Source organism: Phalacrocorax carbo, chromosome 20 (assembly GCF_963921805.1).
Source record: "Phalacrocorax carbo chromosome 20, bPhaCar2.1, whole genome shotgun sequence".
NCBI classification, from domain to species: Eukaryota; Metazoa; Chordata; class Aves; order Suliformes; family Phalacrocoracidae; genus Phalacrocorax; species Phalacrocorax carbo.
In genome coordinates, this window is record NC_087532.1 from 4,105,467 (window position 1) to 4,124,245 (window position 18,779).

General features: G+C 53.6%; 1 protein-coding gene across 2 annotated transcripts in view; it reads right to left on the minus strand.

Annotated features, from left to right (window-relative positions):
* AGRN (agrin) overlaps positions 1 to 17,586 on the minus strand; it is a 132,067-nt gene extending 114,481 nt beyond the window's left edge. For both annotated transcript variants that reach the window (XM_064470517.1, XM_064470516.1), the window contains exons 1-2: positions 16,965 to 17,586; positions 8,390 to 8,651 (exon numbers count right to left, since the gene is read on the minus strand). In XM_064470517.1, the coding sequence (XP_064326587.1) occupies positions 8,390 to 8,651; positions 16,965 to 17,150 (448 nt within the window). In that variant the 5' untranslated portion in view covers positions 17,151 to 17,586. The remainder of the gene's footprint in view (positions 1 to 8,389; positions 8,652 to 16,964) is intronic.
* Positions 17,587 to 18,779: the final 1,193 nt, after the last annotated feature.

Sequence of the window (18,779 nt, forward strand, 5' to 3'; positions counted from 1 at the left end):
GACCAGAGGCCAGCCTGTGCCGCTGTGCACACCCAGCCACGCTGTTCAGCTTGCCACAGTTTAATAAAACTAAGAGGCTGACGTGTCTGCTGGACACAGGAAGAGCCAGGGGAGTAAAAATTAGAAGTGAATAAGAAAAAGTGGTTCGAAACCTCACACATTCTTATTCACTTTGTAGCCTGTGCTGCAGCCAGACTGAAATTAGCCAAATTGGGTATGAATTATTGAAAGCACTAGAGTCCCATTTCCTTTGCTAATCAAAGAAAACTATTCCAGGGAGCTGAAAATGCAGGAAGAGAAGCAGTTTGTCAAGGCAAAAAGAAAAAGGCACTGCTAGAATAGCTTCTGTAAGGAGGGAGCAGCGTGCAGAGCACCGCTGACCACCTCCAGTCCCTCCTCCCAGCTTAGCTGCCCACAGCCCATCGGGGAGAGGAGGCTATCCATCCCATCCTGGGGCGCAGGGCCCGCTCTGTCCACACCCCAGCCAGGCCACTGAGCACATCAAAGAGCTCTCCTGCCCCTGGAAGTCATCCCAGAGGAATGCAGGATCTTCGCAAGAGTGTTTAATAAGATAAACAGACTGAAGTCCCACTCTGGGTAAGGATTAGCACCGAGCAAGCCCAGGCGGGCGCCGGCAGTTCCCGCAGGCGCCTGGCAGCTCCGACAGGCAGGGCCCCGTGGGGCTCACGGGCAAAGGCTGGCCCACCCGGTGCTGCCCACCACCCCACCAGACAGCCCAAAGGCTGGGCCAGGTCAGCTCTGTCCTCCCTGCCAGCAGGGCCGGGCTCCTGGGCTTTGTTTGGAAACCAGGTGAGCACCGAGCTATTTCCCTCACGTCCCTTCTGCTGGGACAGCGTCTGTGGATACCCGGGCTGGCCTGCGTGCCCACACGCCACAGCTCCCAGCCAGCAAGCGTCCGAGACAAGCAGCATAAGCCTTGGGCAAAGGGAGAGGAGCACCTGCAGGAGGAGCCTGCAATTTGCAGAGAGGAAACGGAGCTGAGTCCTGTCCCTGCCAGAAAGGCAGAGCCTCTCAGCCCTCGATGGCTGCAAACTGGTTACAGCATTAAAACAATCTAGACTGATACATGCAACTGACTGGCTGCATTCTGCAAGCAGCCCTGCCCGTATATTTAATTTACACCTCCAGCACACACAGTGTGGCAGGGCTGATGGCTCCCTCCCATGTTTGATGCCGGGCGAAGAGATACCAAGCAGACAGGGAAACAAGTGACAGGGAAGGTTTGGACATAAGCAGTTACAGCATGGCAACACCTTTAGTTAAGGTTAGAGATCTGTGGCCTGATGACACCAACCAACAGCAACAGTCAGTGTGCAAAGGCTCACACGGCACAAGTATCTGCAAAGCTCGGCCCCGCAGCTTGCAGCATCAGCAGGGCTGACCTCCAGCACGAGCTAAAGCAGCGTGGGCGCAGGGGTAGGACAGTCTCCCAACCTCTCATCCAGCTGGAGGACGGAGGGAAGGACACACACAGCTCCCCATTTTATATACTGGCTGCAGGATGGGGGCAGGGGGTGTCAGGAAGAGCCAGCAAGACAGAAAAGCTGCACCCGAGTCCCACCTTGCAACAGGTTATCAAGGTGTCCGAACAACAGTTCTGCAAGGCCAGGGGATGAAAAGAGGATGAAGGAGATGCCAAGGTCCCAAATCTGCAGGCATTCAGTTTAGGAGATGCTCAGAGGGAGAGATTCAGAGCCAGCCCTGCCAGCAGGAACAGTGACGCCTGCCAGTAGGAAGTGTCGCTCCACTTGCACCCACCCCCTGCCACCCCAGGGGAGCAGCCGCTCCTGCGGCCCCCGCAGAGGGATTCCCTCCCATGCACGCAGCCCCCAGCACCACCACCAAAGGCTTCACATGCCCATCGAGGAGCTCCCTGCAGCAACCCCCTGCCTGGGAGGACTGCAACAGAGCTCTTGCCAAGTCCCCTGAGCAAGGCTGATGCTGTGCAAGCATCCTGCAGTGGTAAGCACCAAAAGGAGGCGGCAGGGACTGAGTGGGACACAGACACATTTCAGACTGGTCCCCTGTGGGAACTCACAATACCTTTCCCCACTCCCACATCCCTTCCCCTCTCCACCCATCTCTTATACCTCACATCTGTACAAAAAGGATGAAAAAGGGAGAGCGCTGCTTCCCTGTGCATTCCCACCAGCCAGGAGGTGATGTACTAGCCCTGGACCAGCACCAACCAGTACCCAGCAGTTCAACAGGGAAACACACGGCAGACGGACGTGCAGAGCTTGCCAGAGCCTGCAGCAGCAGCTCCCCGCTGCAGCACAGCCGACAGCAAGCCACGGTCCCCTCCAAGTTATTAGAGGAGCAAACAAAGGAAAACCAGAACCAAGAGCACATGGCCAAGGCCCAGCACTTGTAACCGCACAGCCGGCACCGCCAAGAGATACGCCGTCTGTGCTGCTGACCCAGAAGCCCTAGCTGATCCCGCAGAGAAACGCGGCAGGATGTGCCAGAGTGGGAAGCGGGGCCAAAGGAGCCTTCCCAGACCAGTAGCCTCCCACACCAGATTAAAATTCCATAGGAATTTGCTAAACAAATCGACTCTTAGCTACTGCTGTAAACCCATGGGATGTTTTGCATTACTACCACACAAGGGAGGGAGGAAACAGACCCTTACGCTTGGCCCACGGACCGGGCCCCCACGCTACCTCCTGCAACCACTGCTCTGCCCATCGCAGCAGGGCCGGGCTGGCTTCTGCAGCAGCCATAGTACCTGGCTCCATTCGTCCCCGAAGCGCCTGCACCTCGCCCACAAGTCAGTCCCCGCTCTCCTCTGTGCCGGTCTCTGATGCGGCAGCCCCAAGAAGCAGCCCGCTGAGCTGCCTGCGGTGCCCGTGCTGCCCCAGCCCAGGGACGGGGAGGCAGGAAGGGGCCCCCAGGAGCGTTTGGTGGTGGAGTCTTTCCTCTCCGTTTACTACATTTTACATCTGCTGGCTAACTCTCTCAACCCTCCCGAGACAGAGGTGTTGATGCTGTTCTCATTATCCTCAATTCAAAACAGAGCCAAGAGGAGGAGGGATGGGAAAAGAGGGGGAAAAAAAAACCCAACAACCTTCTTAAAGAAGAAACCCACACCCCAACCCTCTTCCAGACCCCTCCTTTGCCTGTTCTGAAGCACAATGAAATGCCAGGGTTGGATTAAAGAGAAATAGTTGCAGGGGTGGTGAAGGGCTGCAGAGAGACCAGAGCATGGGAAGCGACCACAGCCCAAATCACCTAACACAAACCCATGCCAGCGATTTCCTTGCCGAGGGGAGCCTACTGTGCGAGCCTTACAGTCCCTGTAAGGAGCCTGAAAAGAGAATTTTGCATGGGCTGGTTTACAAGAACAAAACGTCTCAGTTCTATGGAGGCAGAGACCTAAAAAGAAAGAGAGGACAGAATAAAAGTGCACAGGCAGAAGACAAAACAGAATGGACAGTATAACTTCAAGGGGGACACTTTCAAAGCAGTCCCACTCCCAAGTAGTCATGGGAGAACTGAGGCTGCAGAACTGGATGCAATTCTTCCACTGGAGCAATTAATAGGGTTGCCACAGAGATGAAAAGTCAGGGGAGAGTTCTGGACTGGCTAAAATCAGAATTTCAGTAAAAGCTAAGTGACATTTTTAAACATATGGAACATCTGCAGCACAGCGCACGTTGAACACAAGCCAGAGTATCCAGCTCTATTATGGGCATCTACATGGAAAAGAGCTTCAAAGACCTGCACGCTAGCCTCACAGCAGCGCCCCGAGACAGCACGTTAGCCCCCTCCAGCTCCGAGGCTGGGTGCCGTACAGCACCCAAAGGTGACCACCCCAGCACAACACACGTCTGCCTCGCTGCCCGCCCAGAGGGAGCAGCCCCAGGCCCACGGCCGCGCCACTCCCGGCGGCCTGGGAAGCTAGCGGGTAGTCCAGTGCGGGGTTTGGGATGGCTGCTACATGTGCACATCGGGGTCAGTCCTCAGCCTTGCTCTCACTGCTGGAATCACTCCCACCAGGGAGGCACAGTATCCCAAAACCAGCATATTTATCCTTACCAAAAGGCCTAAAAACCCCCCACTTGGCCCTATTTTCATGTCACCTGAGAAACTGATGTGACACCACACTAATTAAGGCACAACGCAAGAATTTCTTGAAGGTATGTTGGACATGCTGCTCTGGGACGAGGGTCTCAAGCCACCAGCAGGACCTTCTGTTGTAACAGCATGTGCTCACTGTGCCCAGCGCCACCAGGTTTCACTCCGTGCTGTATTTGTAAAGCCGACGTGCGTGGCTTTTCCCAGGAGGTTCAAAGTCCACACACGTCCCCAAAGCTAGCAAAGCAGTCTCAGCTGGGGCAACTGCACCAGCATTAACACAAATCATGCCACGAGCAAGGCGCTATTTAAGAGGAGCTCTGGCTTCTCATTAACCAAGGCCATAACAAAGGTTTAATCTGAACTTCCTTCCACCCAGACAGCCCAGTATGGAGTCAACACGCAGCCCCTCCCACACCACACACAAAAAACTTGATTTTCTTCAAGTGCAGTTGCGATCAAAGTGAAATATGAGACACGCACACAGGGGAAAGATCTCTCAGGGATTAGTCAGCTGTTGACCTCCAGAAGAGCGTGCTTGATGGCATTGTCAGGGGAGAGCAAGGAGAGGAAAGCACGGCACCTAGCATGGAGCCTGCTGGTGGTATGCCTTGGGAGGCTCTAACACCTGCACAGTGCCTCCAGCCCTCTTCATGCAGTACCAGCACTCAAGGCACAGCAAGGCTGTGGCTTATCAGGCTAATTCTTTCCCTGTGAAACCTCATCCAGGCATCCTGAGGAGCAAGAGGAAATCCACCCCCGGTGCTACACAGCACTGCATGCTGCTCAGGGCCGGCTCCTGCCCATGCATTCCCCCACGGAGGCACCAGGGCAAACACCCTCCTTCACACAAAGGCCCAGTCCAAGCCTCTGTCCCAGCCTCCTGCCCGAGCCCCAGAGCTGCTCCGCTGCTGTTCTGCACCAAGAAGCTTCCCTCCAGGCACCCTCAGAGATGAAGCCAGTTTGCAGAGCTTAGCTGAAGTCTTGCGTTTTCACTACAGCTGGTCAAAGCATTTTTACCCCAATTAAGTGTAATCAAAACACACTGGTTTTAATCTAACCTGAGCTGTTTCACAGAGATGCCCTTGTTTGAACTCCCCTCTTAAACAGGAAAGATTTTGATGTCTAGGATTTTTCCAAGCTGGAACAACAGGAGATGAAGATACTCAAAACATTCATGTTTTTCCACTCAGCTGCCACCATTCTTCCAATTCTTTCTGCAAAAGCACTCACAGCTTTGTTTTTAAACTCAGAGTGCAGCAGAGAGCAGTGTTCTGGGCAGCTTTGCTTTGAACCCTCCTGTGGGGAGCTGATGGGAAACAAGTCCCGGAGCTAAATTCTCAGACTCGGAGCTCAGAAATTGTTCCCAGGGTGGCAGGAGCAGGTTCTCATGCCTGGTTTTGCATGGCCTCCCAGAAGCCAGCAAGGCAGCTGCACCGGGCAAGCTGAAAGGGCCCTTCACAGACCTCAGGAGGGGCCTGAGCTTTGGGTAGGACTCAAGGGAAACCAAGGGTTTGGTGGGTCAGTTTGTTCCCCGCTCTCTACAGCAAACCTGCTAGCACCCAGCTTATAGGATGCTCACGCAACAACCAGGCTTCCAAGATGTGGGAAGAAGGATAGCAAGTCCACTGGATATAACAAGAAAGGTGAGTTTATCAAGGCAAGTGAAACAGCTGCTAAGTCAGCCGGATGCCAAAATAAGAATCACTGCACCTCCCACAAGCAATGCTTTTTGACCTGAGATATTAGTAACTCAAGGTTGCCTTGTTTTTGTCCAGACTGTGTTGCTGAGAAATGACAGGTCTCCATCAATTTGGAGAAATCAGGTGCACCACACATGGTGAGTTGCCTGCAGGCTGTTTTCCAGCCCTCTCCAGTCCCCGCTCGCCCCACACCAGCCTGCTGGCCCTGAGCCACCAGCCAGGCAGGCTGACCCTATCTCTGCATGCCCACAGCATCCTGGTGAGCCACTGGGAAGAGGGGCCTAATTAGTTAAAGGAAGCAAGCTACGAAGCAAATGATCTTCAGAGATCAAGAGGGGAGTCCCAGAAAGAATCATCTGCTCCCTGGCATCAGGAAAGGTTAATATAGCAGGGAGGAAAGATAAATGCATCTATAACTGCGTGGACCTGCAATTTAAGCACTCAGGAAGGAGACAGGGAGTTTAGACATGCCCAGCTTTGGCACCTCCAACTCCTTTGCACAACAACATGAGAGCAACACCAAGCAAATCCTTCCTCTTGGTACTGCATGTTTATAGACAAACACATCCACTTACAGCCTGGCACACGCAGGCACGTCACACCTCACCCCTCCTGGGACCAGGACACCGGTACCGCTGCAAGGTACAGCACGCCGGGAACGACAGTCCCGTCACCACTCCAGTGCTCTGCAGGGAAAGCTGTCCATGGCTAGGATGTGTCCCCGGCTGCAGCAGGTCCCAGCCCAGCTCAAACACAGCCAGCCCCGACACACCAGGGACTGTAACAAGCACTTCAGCAATGCAACACAGTCTTGAACCTTCCCCCACTAAAGGCAAAGGCAGGAACGGGTCCCAGTGATAAATTCTACATGGAATCTACAGTATTAGGAGGAAAACATGATCTCTCATCATCTCCCAGGGGCCTTGAGGGACAACATCCTTCACCACAAACAGGAACCACCCAGCGCAGCCACCCCAGCTCACATCCAGCGTGTGCAAAACAAGCATGCCAAAAAACCACGGCAAACTAGGTGAAGACAGAATTCTCCCAAACGTTTGCTCAGGTTTAACAAAAACAACATCACACACACACATTTATTTCTCCTCCCTCCCTCTCCACTAGGTGCAAGAAAGCAGCAGGGCTGATACCTTTCAAGTGTAAGATGGAATACATTTATACAGGCAGAAAACCTTCAGCGGCCCTCCCTCTTACAGAAACCACTCGAGGTGGGTGCCTCTTGTGAGCCACTTTGCTGAACTAGCTCGCTCTCAGCCTCCCAGGCCAAGAGTCTGGTCATTTACCTCTGTCAGCATTCACAGCTGGAAAAAGGGGTTATGGCCTCCCCTCTGCACATCCAAGAGGGAGGAGGGAGCCAATCTGCATGTTTATTTCTTGTCTGTGCAGAATTCCTGCATTCCTTCCCCTGTTTACTCATCTGCTCTCAGGACAGACTCAGACCCCAGCAAAGAGCTTTTGGGGCACCACATTGCCCCACCAGCTCGGAGCTGGGACACAGGACAAGCGTAAAGGGGAAAGAGAGAAGCCAGAAAATGGGTTGTTACAGAAGTATGTTTTCAAGGTGGTTGGGCAACAAGTAGAAGGAAGATCAATCCTCTCCAGACCTGCTCTCCATAGAGGCTGATCCCCACACACCTGGAGGTCTAAGACCCTATTAAAGAGCACATATGGGCTGTCTCCCCCTCAGCTCTATCCAATAACTATGTTGTTACACCCACAGCAGCCCCAGTAACACCTCGTGTTGTCCCACAGACAGCTACAAGTCAGCCCATGGTCCCTTATGCACATGCACTCCAAGAGCACAGCACAACATTACAACCTTCCTCATCTGAGCTCTTCTGGGAGCAGACACAAAGGACCCAGACAGGTTAATGTGCAAGGGATACAGGACTTCACCGTGACAAGTCATAACCCCCAAAATCACTTAGCTGCTCAGCCTGGCTCTGACTTAGTTATACCTTGGAGAAGCAAGCTTCACACCCAGAACTCGACTGGCTTCTTGGATCCCTACAGGAGTCTGCAAGGCTGACTTACCAAGCGAGGGAATTCCGAGACAGAGGAAGCTGGGGTGACTACCATGAAGGACAAGCCTTCACCACAGCATTAACCCATTAAGTTAATAGCTCTAAACCTACAGGAAAATCTAACTCAGGTGTGAGGAGTCTGAAGTCCCTGGTAAGTGCCTGCCACACACTTGTGTCAGGACAGGACTTGCAGTGGGGATGCTCCTAACCCCATGGGACTCATTACAGAGGGGACTGAGAGCTTGCATTAAATCTGGAGCAAAAATAACAAAATAGCTTGGCTTGGCTGTACCTTGGTTGCAACCACTGCCTTTGACAGCAAGGTCAATGTCCCCATGACAAGCGAGTCCACAGAGCAGTCTGACTCTACCCCAGACACATGTAGAACAGGACTGATCCACCTCATCACCAGCGGGATCATTTGCCAATCATTTACAATCTAAGAACATATGATGGCCAACAGAGGCAGGACTTGGCCACTCCGCTGCTGCATCTGCATGCTCAGAGCACCCCGGGGAAAGCCAGGCACCCGTGCTCCAGCCTCACCTTCCACACAGTGCTCCACCTCCTCCAGGTTGCGCAGCGTTATCCGCATGAGGCTGGAGTTCAGCATCAGCTCATTGCGATGCGCTGGCCACATGTACTGTGGGGCAGGGTTGACGAAGAAAATCCGCGTGTCCCCAGTCGAGACTTGGTTGTCGCAGATTAACGGGTCCCCGAAGCCACCGATAACCACCTTGTTCCCACCATCCAAGAGAATCTCATGAGTGACGATGTCTTTGCCTTTCAGATAACGCCAGACTCTCACCTTGAACGAGAGGGAGAAAGAGCACATGAGACCATTTCACAGCCATGAACAATTGGCACCTTCTAGCCCAGTTAATTTTTACCATGCTGTCACAAGATGCACAGGAGTGTCTCAGGCTGGCAAAGCCTTCCAGCAGAGCTAATTTCATTACCGATCCCTCTAAAAGCACAAAATGTGTGGGCAATAACAACTAAAGCACATAGTACTCTTTCTGCCCAAGCTGCACCCAACTCTCCAGGCCAGGTACTTGGCACCCCCGGCCCCTTCCCCACGAGCCTCGTGGGGAGCTAAGGGGACAGGCCTCATGTCACACGAGTGGCCCCTCAGCCATGCGGGTTCTCCAGCGAGGGACAGAGACCCCTCATCCCCTAGTGTGCATCTCTCCCCTTTGCACTGGGACACACTGCCCTTGGCATCAAGACCCAGGATTTGCCTTGGGCTGGGTCCAAAGCCTGTTACCAAGTGTGCTGCCAGCCCAGTTACCACTGTTAGAGGCTCCAAACAGCCTGATGAAGAGCTGCCCCACATCAAACCCTACCTCAAGCCACCCTGACTCACCTCCCCATAGACCCTCTCTGCCCCCAGGGGCACGCAAACCCAAAACCAGCCCTCTCCATACTCTCATCGCCAACACAGAGGGCTTTTGCCTTCCCCACCCTGAGTGCAAACACCCAGCAAGCCCCGGCACAAAGGATCCCAGGGCTGGCAGAGGGTAGCAATGCCCCTTTCCTTTGTTCAGGCAAGAACAATGGCTCCAGATAAGCTGCCGCGTCTCAGCAAACACTTGAGGGCCACCAGCAGGCACCGCTGCTCTCCAGAGACCAGCCTCCCACACGATGCTGGAGGGTCCGGCAGGGCTGGGCTCCCTCAGGACAGGGGAGCACAAGCAGCCAGGCAGAGGTGGGGTGCGAGAAGGGGCGAGCAGACCCTGGCAGCCCCTGCGGCACAGCTCAGCTCGGACCAGGAAGGCTGCTCAAGAGCTTCCCTGGCAGAAGGAGAAGCCTCTGCTGCTGTTTTGCCTCTGCTGTACGTGACCAGTAAGCTAGAGGATGAGCTAATTAACCTTTTCCCTCCGATACTGTTCTAACCTTTACGTGCACAATAGCCATTTCAGTTGCCACATGACTGGCTATGGCAAGGGACACCGCACTTAGCCAGGGGAAGCTTGCAGAGCCTCAACCAGGAAAATAATTAAAAAAAAAAAATCAGAACTGACCTGGTCCTGCCCATTACTAATAAAGAATTCGAATTCATTGCAGGAGATCTACTCCTGGTCTGGATGCTTGGCCAGAAGTGACATCCACCACGCCTGCCACTGACCCTTTCCACACATATGAGCTGGAAGCCTGGCCTCTGCAGACACAGACCGCAGGGTCAGGGACATGATTCAAGCCCTATCAAGGACAGCATGCAAGTCTCAGCCTTGCCAGAGGGACCCCTCTTCTGCTCCCAGGCAGCACCATTCAAGGCGATAGACTCCAGCTGGTACAGTTTTCCCAGAGATATCCTGACTCGCAACGAAAATCTCAGTGGTGAAAAGTATCAAGGGAGAAGAAAACACTTCTGAATAAAAAAAAAGCTTTGAAGGGAACATTAAATGGCTGGAAGCCCCCAGCTGGGAAGGCTGCACAGCTGAAGAGGACACTGTGCATCCACGGGGGAGGCTCTGAAGAGTGGCACAGAAGCCTTAAAACAGGGGCAGGAGGAGGCAGGTGGGTTGGGTGAACGAAAGGAGTGAGTCTTCTGGCTCTGGCAAGGCACTGGTACCTTGGGAAGACAAAAGGCAGAGCAGATAACACTCCACGTAGAAATGTTTATAGGAATGTAAGTTGCCTTTGACAACTAAAGAAAACCTTTGTGTTAGCCGGCTGGATCTGCTAAAATACATGGAGGATTTGGCAGTAGGAGCCCATTTCCCTTTACTTATCCAAACTTCAGGAAGAAAAATAAGTCCTGGCCACAAGAGTTAGCCCTGCTCTCCCCCTTCCACTGCCAGCAGCTCTAGAGCAGTCTCCCTGGACCTCACTGCTGGCTCAGCCCCCTGCCCAAAAAGAGGTGTGGTCTGCAAAAAACCGCAAGCCAACCTCTCTCCAGTGCCACCCTCTCCACAGCAAACTGCCCAAAAGAAACATCCACACAGGAGAGAAGCACCAGCCCTAAAATTAATCTTCAGCGCACATGGGACACCAGAGACATGTCCCCATCCACTCCCGATAGGTTAGAAATGCTCCCGCTGCTGCTGCAATCCCAGTGCAGGAGAAACATGACACAGAGCAGAGTCAGCGAGTTGCATGTAATAGGAACAGCTCATCAGAGAGCTGCCTGAGGTTTCGGCTTGGAGCAAGGGTGGCTGCTGAAGTGCATGGGTATTACTGTGACCGCAGGCATCCCTGACCTGGCATGCTCAGAGCGTGCTTTATCACGGTCTCTGCCAGCATCTCTCCTCCTACCGCAGCCTGAGTGCCCGGTCACCTGCATTCTCCAGCTGTCTTCACCACCTGAAGAGCACTTCAGCACGCTGTGCCAAGCACCAAAGCAGTCGGGGAGGTGGTGGCTCAGAGATAAGGGGGCTCTTGACCCGCCCTCTGAAACAGGCATGCACGCATACATTTTAGGAGAGCAGCTCTGAAGGTAGCACAAGGGGCAGAGAAGGGATGCTCACATGCACGTGGGCAGGCAGGTGTCTCCTGTCCTTGGAGGACACCAGGGGTGGCAGGGATGCAGACAGTTGTTCCCACTACAGCTTCTATGCTCGATATAGGTGTTGTGGTGAGGGGACTTGCTACAGATGAGGAGGGAAGCACAGAGCAGACGTTATTCCACTCTAGAATGAACCATTTTTATAGTTATCTGCAACGGCAGCTCACTGGCCTCTGCCCTGCAGGGCCCTTCAAGTACACTGTGTTCCCCTACAGGCTCTTTGAGACCGTCCAGACAGACTCTTACTCTTTGCCAAATATCTCTATCCCATTACTCAGTGACTACAGAAGACACACACAAAGATTTCACACTGCAACGTCCAAATAGGAGGGTAAAAATACGTTGGGGGCTAGAGGAAATGCAAGTCTCATGACTTTTCATCAATCTTGTAATTTTTTGAAGCCATAACTCCAGAATTTCAGGGCTGTGAGCTCAGCACTATCTCAGCCTTGATCAAGAGGTTTCAAGGTCTGCAATGGTCCTGAGCCAAACTCCCACACGCTGTCCCTGCCACAACTAGGAGCGGGCAGCTACGGGTGCTGCGGCAAGGGAACAGGGCCATTCCCACCACCACAGGAGCAAGCAGGCTGGGGTGAGACCTTCCTGCTCAGCACAAAATTCACCTGTCAAGCAGAAAGAGGGAATTAATTTAGTGTCGCTGTACTCTACAGGTGCCACCGCAGGTTAAGAACAAAGTTTAGGAGTGTATTTTATTCTCAGATCCTTCTACTTCTCACACCTTCTCCTGAAGGTGTAATATTTGCCCACCTTGGAGAAATACTTTGGACTTGATGGGTCTCAGCTCCCTCCCAGCCCAGCAGGTCCTGTGATCCAAACAGCAGCCGCTGTGTACTACTGAGATGAGCCCTGTTTTCCTGAATACCTGACATCAAAAGCCATCCCAGGTATAAACACCACTGTGACAACTCCTCTTTGGAAGCTGCACATGCCTTAGCTGCCCCCAGATATGGGGAGGTTGGCTAGAGACGTTGTACCCACATGCCCTCACACTCACTTGTCTCGCAGCACAAAGAGGAGCCAGCTCCCCTTCGGCCAGTGCTAAGCAATACCGCAGCAACCAAAGGACAAGCAATAACTTATACGCAGGCTACCATCCCTCCCCACGCAGTCCAAATCCAAGCTGCTGGGCAGGAGTAAGAAGAGGGGCTGAGAAAGCAATGCTTTCAAAGCCTTTTGCGCAGCCTCTTTCAGCCCAAGAAGCAGCCTGCTTGAAAAGCTGACTGCTCGGTTGTACGCAGCCCTGCCAGCGTGAGCTCTTTTCTTGAGAGAGATGGCAGTCAACCAGCAAACAGAGGGAGCTTCAGATGGCAAGGAAGGGTAGCTGTGACAGGCAGCTTTCCTCCCCTTGATCTTGCAGGAATCCCAGTATCGACACAGAGACATCTGCTCCACCACACGCAGGCGGTGCCACACAAGGCATCCTCCTTCAAAGAGCCAGTCTGGGGCCACCTGTGATCACGGCATCTCAGGTGAGCCGAGGAAGCAGGGTGCTAAGGAGCAGAGCTTGCACAGCTTTAGTGCAAGCCTGCACTAACGCAAGCCTCCTGCTTCCTCACCTGGGACCAGCTGTTTCTCCAACTCCTTGTGGTTGCGCTTCTCCCCGCAGTCAAGTTAAGACACCTTCCTGCAGCCCCACCTCCCCTTCCTTCGGCAGCAGCCTGCAGCCCGCAGGGCAGGCGCTCGCTGCAAGAGGTGAGGTGCACAAGCTACCAGGGCAAAAACCCAGCAACACAAAGGAGACAAAGTAAGGAAAAAATACGCCAGGCAGGCAGAGAGCCCAGCCTGAGGCTGGTGCTGAGAGGTAGCAGTCAGGCTTTTTCACAGCTAGGTCTAAGGGGGAAGAAAGGCTAAAGCCTACCCCCATTTCTGAAGCAGATGGTAATTTGAGTTAATTAGCATGGCTGTTCTAGTCATACACCTCAGAGCCAGACCACAGCATTCACAGGCAACATCAGAGTCCACCAGCTTTCTCCCCACCCTTATCCTCTATAATGAATGGATGTGAAGGCACCAAAGACCAAGCAATTACCTGTCGGGCATCCCATTCATCATCACACACAATTAAGACTTTGTCACTGGTGACTCACTGGCTACCTCAAGGATGGGGAAGAAAAGGGGGGTGGGGGAGGGAGAATCAGGCTTGAACCTAGTTCTAAGAAGTCCCTTCCCTATAGCAGACTCGCTTTTTTGCCAGAAGCGCATAAAACACTGGATTAAGACTCTTTTACAAGGCTCCTGGCAGCTACAGGGAGGCAGAGTAAGAACAGCAGAGACTTTATTCAAGCAGATCCTTGCAAGGGTATATTTTAAGTGCAGCACAAAACCAGAAGGTAAAAGGATTTTCCAATACGCCATGGGGGTCCCTCCCACAGTAGGGAATGGGACCACCTGTGCATGCACATGAGGTGGTCACAGATTCCTGCCAGGAGGATGCTTAGAGAAATGCCAGCCTTGGTCTCGTAAAGAACGCTGAGAAGTTGGAGCAGTCTCCTCGGGAAGAGACCTGTCACTCTGGACAGAAGTGGGAAGAGTCACCACTAGATTTCAGCAGTTCTTGAAGATGAAGGGTACTGGCTAGCATCAGCTCTGCTTGCAGCTTCTCGCGCAGCTCCTGACTGCCTGTCGTCCCTCTCCCCTTGCTTGTCACTCTCTGTGCCCTTCCCCGGCAGAAGCCAGCTGCCCTTTCCCTAGGAGCTAGCAGAGCACCGAGCCCACCTCCCCCAGCAACTTCTACATCCAGCCCTGGCTGGAGAACAGCCGCTGTTATCCCCCAAAATACAGGCTCTATTGTTTGGAACAGGATCCACATCCTTTTCAACACTTCCTATAGTACGTATAGAACCTATATTTGTCCTATATAGCTCCTATAGGAGCTCTCTTCATAAATATCGGGTCAGACCAGAACGAGGCACATCGGAGGACTCAAAAGCAGGAAGGGGCACTGCCAGCACACAGGCTGCAAATAGGGTGAACAGCAGCACCACCGCAACCTTGGGGAGAAGAGCAAGCCCAGGGCTGCCGTCAGGAGCAATCACAGCACCCCAGTTCCTATGTTAAATCCCTCAGTAGAGCAGCACATCAGCCAGTTTCAATTTCAGGAGTTCTGTCAGCCTGTTCCTCTCCTCTAGTAGCAAATGAATGGCTGCTAGCTATTTAAGGGTGTTTATCTAACATTAACTACACATTTCTTCTGAGTTGTAATGTGCTTATCTTCATCTATCAAAGGCTTCATTCAGCTGGGAGGGTTTAGAGTTTAACTGGGACGAACAATACACTAATGCAGCACTCGCAGATATTCACACGCCGGCTCCCTCGCAGACCACCCAGCGCCAAGAACATTCACTATTTTGGGTGTGGGCTCTAGGGAACTCCTACCGCACACTTGGCCCTTGCCTTTCCTCTTCAGATAAAGAGGAACCTGACAAGAGATAACTCTGGTATTTGGAGGTAACCCCAGGGCCTAAGGAACAGTTAGTGGAGTATGACAGCGAGGAAGTGGACGTGTTTTCTCACCAGCTAACCGGCAAGATCCCTTCTGCACCTGGGCTTGCTCCAGCTCCACAGGGCACCAGGGCAAAGGCAGCGGGAGCCAGCAGTCAGGTTTAATGCCTAAACTGCCCTTTTGGAACCTAAATGCAAGTACATCTCACTCCGCAACCCAGAATCAGCAGAATCCACAGCAATTTCGATACTTTGAGAGTGAAACAGGCCAACAGCTGCTGCAAAGCTACGCATTTACAAGTCATGAGCGCTACACCCTTCTAAGTCACAGTTTGGAAAGATTTATCTGCTTTCAGGTCCTTAAAACACCCCAAGTCCCATTTCAAAGCTTTTTTCCTGCAAACACAATATGAACATACCATTAAAAATTACATAGAAAAGGCTGATGTGTAGGTAAAGGGATTGAAGAGCCACTGTTATAAGATAATTACTGAAAGTCACAGCGTAACTGGGCGAGCCAGCAGCACTGCCACAATGAGATGGGATGGGCACTTCCATCCAGGGTAGGAGAGAAGGTTTTTCTCCTTTCACTTTCTTTTACAGGACTATAGGACTGGAAAGGTATCCTGGAGGCAGGTTCTGGCCTTCAGGTGCTGCTATGACATTAGTAAATCAGCAGAAGGAAAATCCCACAGTTAACTCCAAAGTAGCACAAGCCTTCTCCACAGCATTGCTTGGGATGGCTCTGGGAGAGGCAGGTGAGAGACCCTCTTCCCTAGCTGAGCAACGCAAACTGCATTTGACATAAAGCCACCACCTGCAGACCAGGTTCCTCCCCACACATTGCTCCCTAGCTGCTCTTACTTGGACTGGATTGCATCCTTTGGAAGGCAGAGCTGCTGAGCAAGCAGGTTTACCATCACAGGAGCACGGGCAAAACAGTTTTCCTGGCCCAGAGTCTTGCTCTGATGCAGGAAGATGAAGCCTGGATTTTACATTAGCCAGACACCTTGCTGCATGTCCACAGTGGGAGGAAAGAGACTCCTTTGCTTAGAGAAGCATTTCTGCCTCATCACTAGCCTCACTAGCCCACCTCCTGCCTACTTGCGTGGCAACCCCCGCCCCAGCGTCAGGTGGCCCCCATCCATTCAGCCATATGTGCCCCAAGCTGCCACAGGACACCGGCTGCTCACAGCAGCTTATTAGTTTTCTACATAGCACCCAGGATGTGCCAGACACTTTGCAAACATACGGTCTCTGCACTAGCCTGGAGGGTCTGTGATCTAATTTACAAGAGCAGGGTACAGATTGTACCGTGCGGTATCGCAAGGGGCAGAGCAGTGGGAGCAAGCGTGAAGCAGCAGGCACCAGCTGGACAGACAGAAGCTGTTCAACTAGTTTACGGGGCTGAGAGATGCTCCAGAACAGAGGGCAATGCCATGGCATAAAGTTAACCTTCCCCTGCACCAGCAGACCTCTCTCACCAACGCGCTGCTGCACATCACCCCAGGCCCTGCTTAGCGCTAACCGCAGGTAGGAACCGCAGTACTATTTTTTTAAAGGATGGGCAAAAGAGGGGACGGGGAGAAGAAGAAAAGGCAAGGTAGCAGCATGTCCTCGCAAGTGAGATTCCTGCCCCGGGAAGGGTTAAGCCATCCAGCACGTTTTCCGACAACCAGGCGGATGGTATTTCAGGTTTCTCGGTACTTTACCGTCTCTCAGCTTGGGGGTGGGGGGGCTGGGGGACAGAGGGGAAAAAAGAAAAAAAAACAAAAAAAACATAGCCAGAGGCCAGATTCGTAGTTAAACAATAGCTTGAGCTAGAGGAACTCGGGATGCTGCTAAAGTAAACAGGGAGCTACGTGAAGAACCAGCAAGCGGCTCCGACCACCTTCCCCGGCAGCCTCAACCCTGCCAGAGGAGAAAGTTGGGAGTCAGCTCCGCATCAGGGAAAGGAGGGAAATGCCCATAAAAAGCAACCTTGAGAGATTCCCCTCGACACAGCTGTGGGAGCTTCAGCCGGGAAAGACTCCGCAGTCTAAAAATACATAATTACACACCAAAGCTCCAGCGCATACAATAAAAACCACATGCTCGCGCCTGAGAAGGCGCCTGGTCGGGGCCGAAAGTTTCCCCGCGGGTCCCCCTTACCTTGCAGGAGTAGGTGTGGTGCACGGGGTCCACGTTCATGATCTCCTCCACCGTCCCCGTGAGCACCACGTTGGCCTCCTCCTCCCTCCGCTCCAGCTCCCGTTCGGGGCACGTCGCCCCACCGCCTCCCAGTACCAGCCCCAGTAACGCCAGCAGCACCCGGGCTCCAGCCGCTCGCCCCGCCATGGCCCGCCGGCCGCCGCGGCGGCTCGGCCCGGTGCCGCTCCCGGTGCCGCTCCCGGTGCCGCTCCCGGTGCCGCTCCCGGTGCCGCTCCCGGTGCCGCTCCCGGTGCCGCTCCCGGTGCCCCCGACGGTGCGGGCAGACAAAGCGACCCCGCTCGCAGGCAGGGCTGGCGCAGAGAGAAGGGCTACTTTTGTTCGAGGAGGTGAAAAGGAGGAAAGAAAGAGAGGGAGGGAGAGAGGGGAGGGGAGAGCAGGGGAGGGGAGAAGGAAGAAAATCCCAAGAGGAGGAGGAGGAGGAGGAGATATCTCTCTCCCGAAGCCGCGGCCCGGGAGAAGCGCTCGGTCCTTGCCTTGCCCCTGTAAGAAAGCCCGCAGATTTGCATGCAATCTGAATTGCTGATAAGGAAGGAGCGGGGGTAGGGGAGAGCCAGCCCTGCTGCCGGCTCTTATTGCAGCGCAGCCGAGGACGCCACCCCCAGGAAAGGGAGCTCGCATCAGGTTAATGGATAATCAGCGCGCCAACGTGAGGAGACTTTTAAAGGTGTAGGGACCGCTGCCGAGCTGCAGCCTGCCTCTCCGCCGCCCGGCCTGGCCACCCACCCCCCCCACCTCCCCCGGGATCCCCCAGCCCGGACCCGCAGCCGGGAGAGGGCGGGGGTCGCGCCCCGGCGCTTCCCCTGTCGTCCCCCGCCCACCCTTGGCATCGTCCCGGGCAAGGGGGGCTGCTCCCGTTTTCCCTCTGGGGAAACTGAGGCCAGGGCAGGCAGGTGAGCGCTCCATCCCCAGACAAACCGAGTCACCCACGCCTGGTCCATCACCGCCTGCTCAAGTACCAGCGGGAGAAGGCGCTCAGGGCTTCCCACACCTTGTCCCGTGAACGGCAAAGCCACCCTCCCATGGAATGGCCTGTGTCTGCCCCTGGAGCACTGTGACCTCCTGCCCTGGCTTTCTCCAGGCAGTTTTTCCAGATGTCATGTGCAATTACTGCAAATATAAAATGAAAAGTTAAGTGGCACCAGGGGAGGGATATTGTTTCTCCCCTCCATAAATTAGCCGTCCCCTGGAGGCATTTTACAAGGCTGTTTTACTTGATGGCCCTAAACAAGCTGTGTTCATGACCCAAGGCCAAGCGGGACCCATCACCAGGTGAAGTTTAACCACGCCAACGCCACGATGCCAGTAGAGGACGTGACGTGCCCCGTGTCGTTCTCCGATGCGCGTGTTTCGATAGGCAGCAGCATCCTGCACTGTGAGGCTCTGCAGGTGACCATCCATCCTGTTTGTCCTCTAAGCGTTGAGCAGCGTTGGTTCTGCTGTTTGCGCCGTTTGCCCCCGCGATTGTGTATGTGCCAGTCCTTTTTTCCTCTCCCCTGGAACATAAACAGAAATTAACTACAAGATAGGAATAAATGAATCTTACTGACTGCTGAAAATGCTGTCGAAGCCTACATTCTACCCTGAAGAGAACAAAATACCGGAGATCTCATAATCTGTCTGGAGATATCACAACTGCTGTGTGTTTTACAGGAGAGGCATACTGTACATATTCTGTCTTAAACCATACGCTTGGCACTTCCACAGTGGCTTTGGTCTCAACACTGGAGCTGTTCTTGTAAACCCCGCACCCTCTTC